Source organism: Aegilops tauschii, chromosome 3 (genome assembly GCF_002575655.3).
Source record: "Aegilops tauschii subsp. strangulata cultivar AL8/78 chromosome 3, Aet v6.0, whole genome shotgun sequence".
NCBI lineage: Eukaryota > Viridiplantae > Streptophyta > Magnoliopsida > Poales > Poaceae > Aegilops > Aegilops tauschii.
Genome location: NC_053037.3, coordinates 562,460,304 through 562,461,901, shown reverse-complemented (window position 1 = coordinate 562,461,901; position 1,598 = coordinate 562,460,304). Strand labels below are relative to the sequence as shown.

Below are 1,598 nucleotides of genomic sequence, written 5' to 3'. Positions count from 1 at the left end.
TTATTGGCTGCTATTTCCCTGGCTATAATCATGAACGATGGTAATGCAAATGGAATCGTTAAGGGGGTTTTATTAATATTTTAAATCATGGAGTTAAGATGGTAGAACTACCTATGAGTGTTTGCGTCGGAGATGCGGGAAGGGCATCAGTTGTGTTCTTGACTCTTTGGCAATGCAGGAATAATGTGAGATTACAAAATAAATGGTATAGTGATCTTATGATTCTTGTTTAGCTAATTTGCTTGTGGATCATGGGATGGTCTATATTGCAGATGAAGGTGGTAAACAAAGAGGTGCTGATGTTGGGAGCAAAGAGGTGATCATGGTCTATATGCGCACGCTAGAGCATGTAGCAGGTGAATTGTACAGTTCATCGCAAGTGCGGAGTCACAGGGTACTGCGGTCTCGCCTGCGCATCTCTGCCGTAGTTTTATTTTTTAGACCTTCATGTTAAGTCTGGCTGGGCTTGCTACCATGTATGATTTGTGCTGCTAGTTGATTACTTTAGTTTATAGATGTAGTTTGTATCAGGGGCTTGAAAGACCATGTGGTTTCTGTTAATGGAAAATCAGAGGGGGCGATCCTTCTTTTGATTAAAAAATGAACTTTCTCTATGCAATTAAAAAAATTCTCTATTCAAACCCAGTTGAGAACAGTATTCATTATAAATCTGAAATAATCTTTTGGTAAAAATGGCTATCGCATTCTGTATCGTAGCTAGCGAAACCGAAACAAAATAAACGTCTTAAGTATAATATCTCGTGGACGTGGATCAAATTAGGCAAGACAGCTAGAATAAAGGATGATTCAAATTGCAGGAAATTTGAACTTACGACATACTAGCAGTATAATAAAGTTTACAGACTATTAGCTAGATAAATAGAAGAAACATTTTAGGTTGATTCATTCTTCCTTCCGGACTTCTTTGAACGCCTAGATGGTTTGGCGAGATGCTGGCGCTGACTCTCGAACCCCTTCTAGAAGTTCACCAACCGCCTGTATACGTCGTACGTGGCTTACGCGTCCATGGAAGCATAATAGATGCTCTTCAAGGGTAAGGGCGCTTCTGCCCATATATGGTGGTCATCTTCTGTGAGAGCGTCCTTCATCTTGTTGTAGCTGTGGTGGATGATGGAACCAGCGTAGTCAGCCAAGCCATACTTTGGCTTAATCGTCACTGGATCAGGCACTCTCCACATATTCTGGATATCCACAAAGTTTTGTACCACCAGACCAACATGCTTGAGTTTTTTCTTGTCATTGTTGATGTCCACCCCAACAAAGGTGTACTCCTCGTCGAGCAGGAAGGTGGCAAGCAGGCCGCAGTGCTCATCAGCAACGCTTATGTGGTACACGAGGACGTAGATGCCAACACATAATTGGACCACGGCCGCCATCTGTGTCGGACCACGAGGCCAGGTGTACTCCACATCCAGTGCAACTATCTTCTGGTCGTCGTTCCGCAGCTAGTATTTGAATCTGCCAATGCAGTACTCAACACAGCTAGCCTTGTTCGTGTACTTCACACAAATTTGGGTATTTCCATCTGCCCTAGCAGCATAATCATTCTCGAACGCCATGCTGACGGACTGTAATTA

At 42.9% G+C, this 1,598-nt stretch overlaps 1 protein-coding gene across 1 annotated transcript; it reads right to left on the bottom strand.

Annotated features, from left to right (window-relative positions):
- Positions 1-1,016: 1,016 nt before the first annotated feature.
- On the bottom strand, positions 1,017-1,397 carry LOC141020671 (uncharacterized). The gene has a single exon (XM_073495594.1). The coding sequence runs from the start codon at positions 1,395-1,397 to the stop codon at positions 1,017-1,019; it is 381 nt and encodes a 126-aa protein (XP_073351695.1).
- Positions 1,398-1,598: the final 201 nt, after the last annotated feature.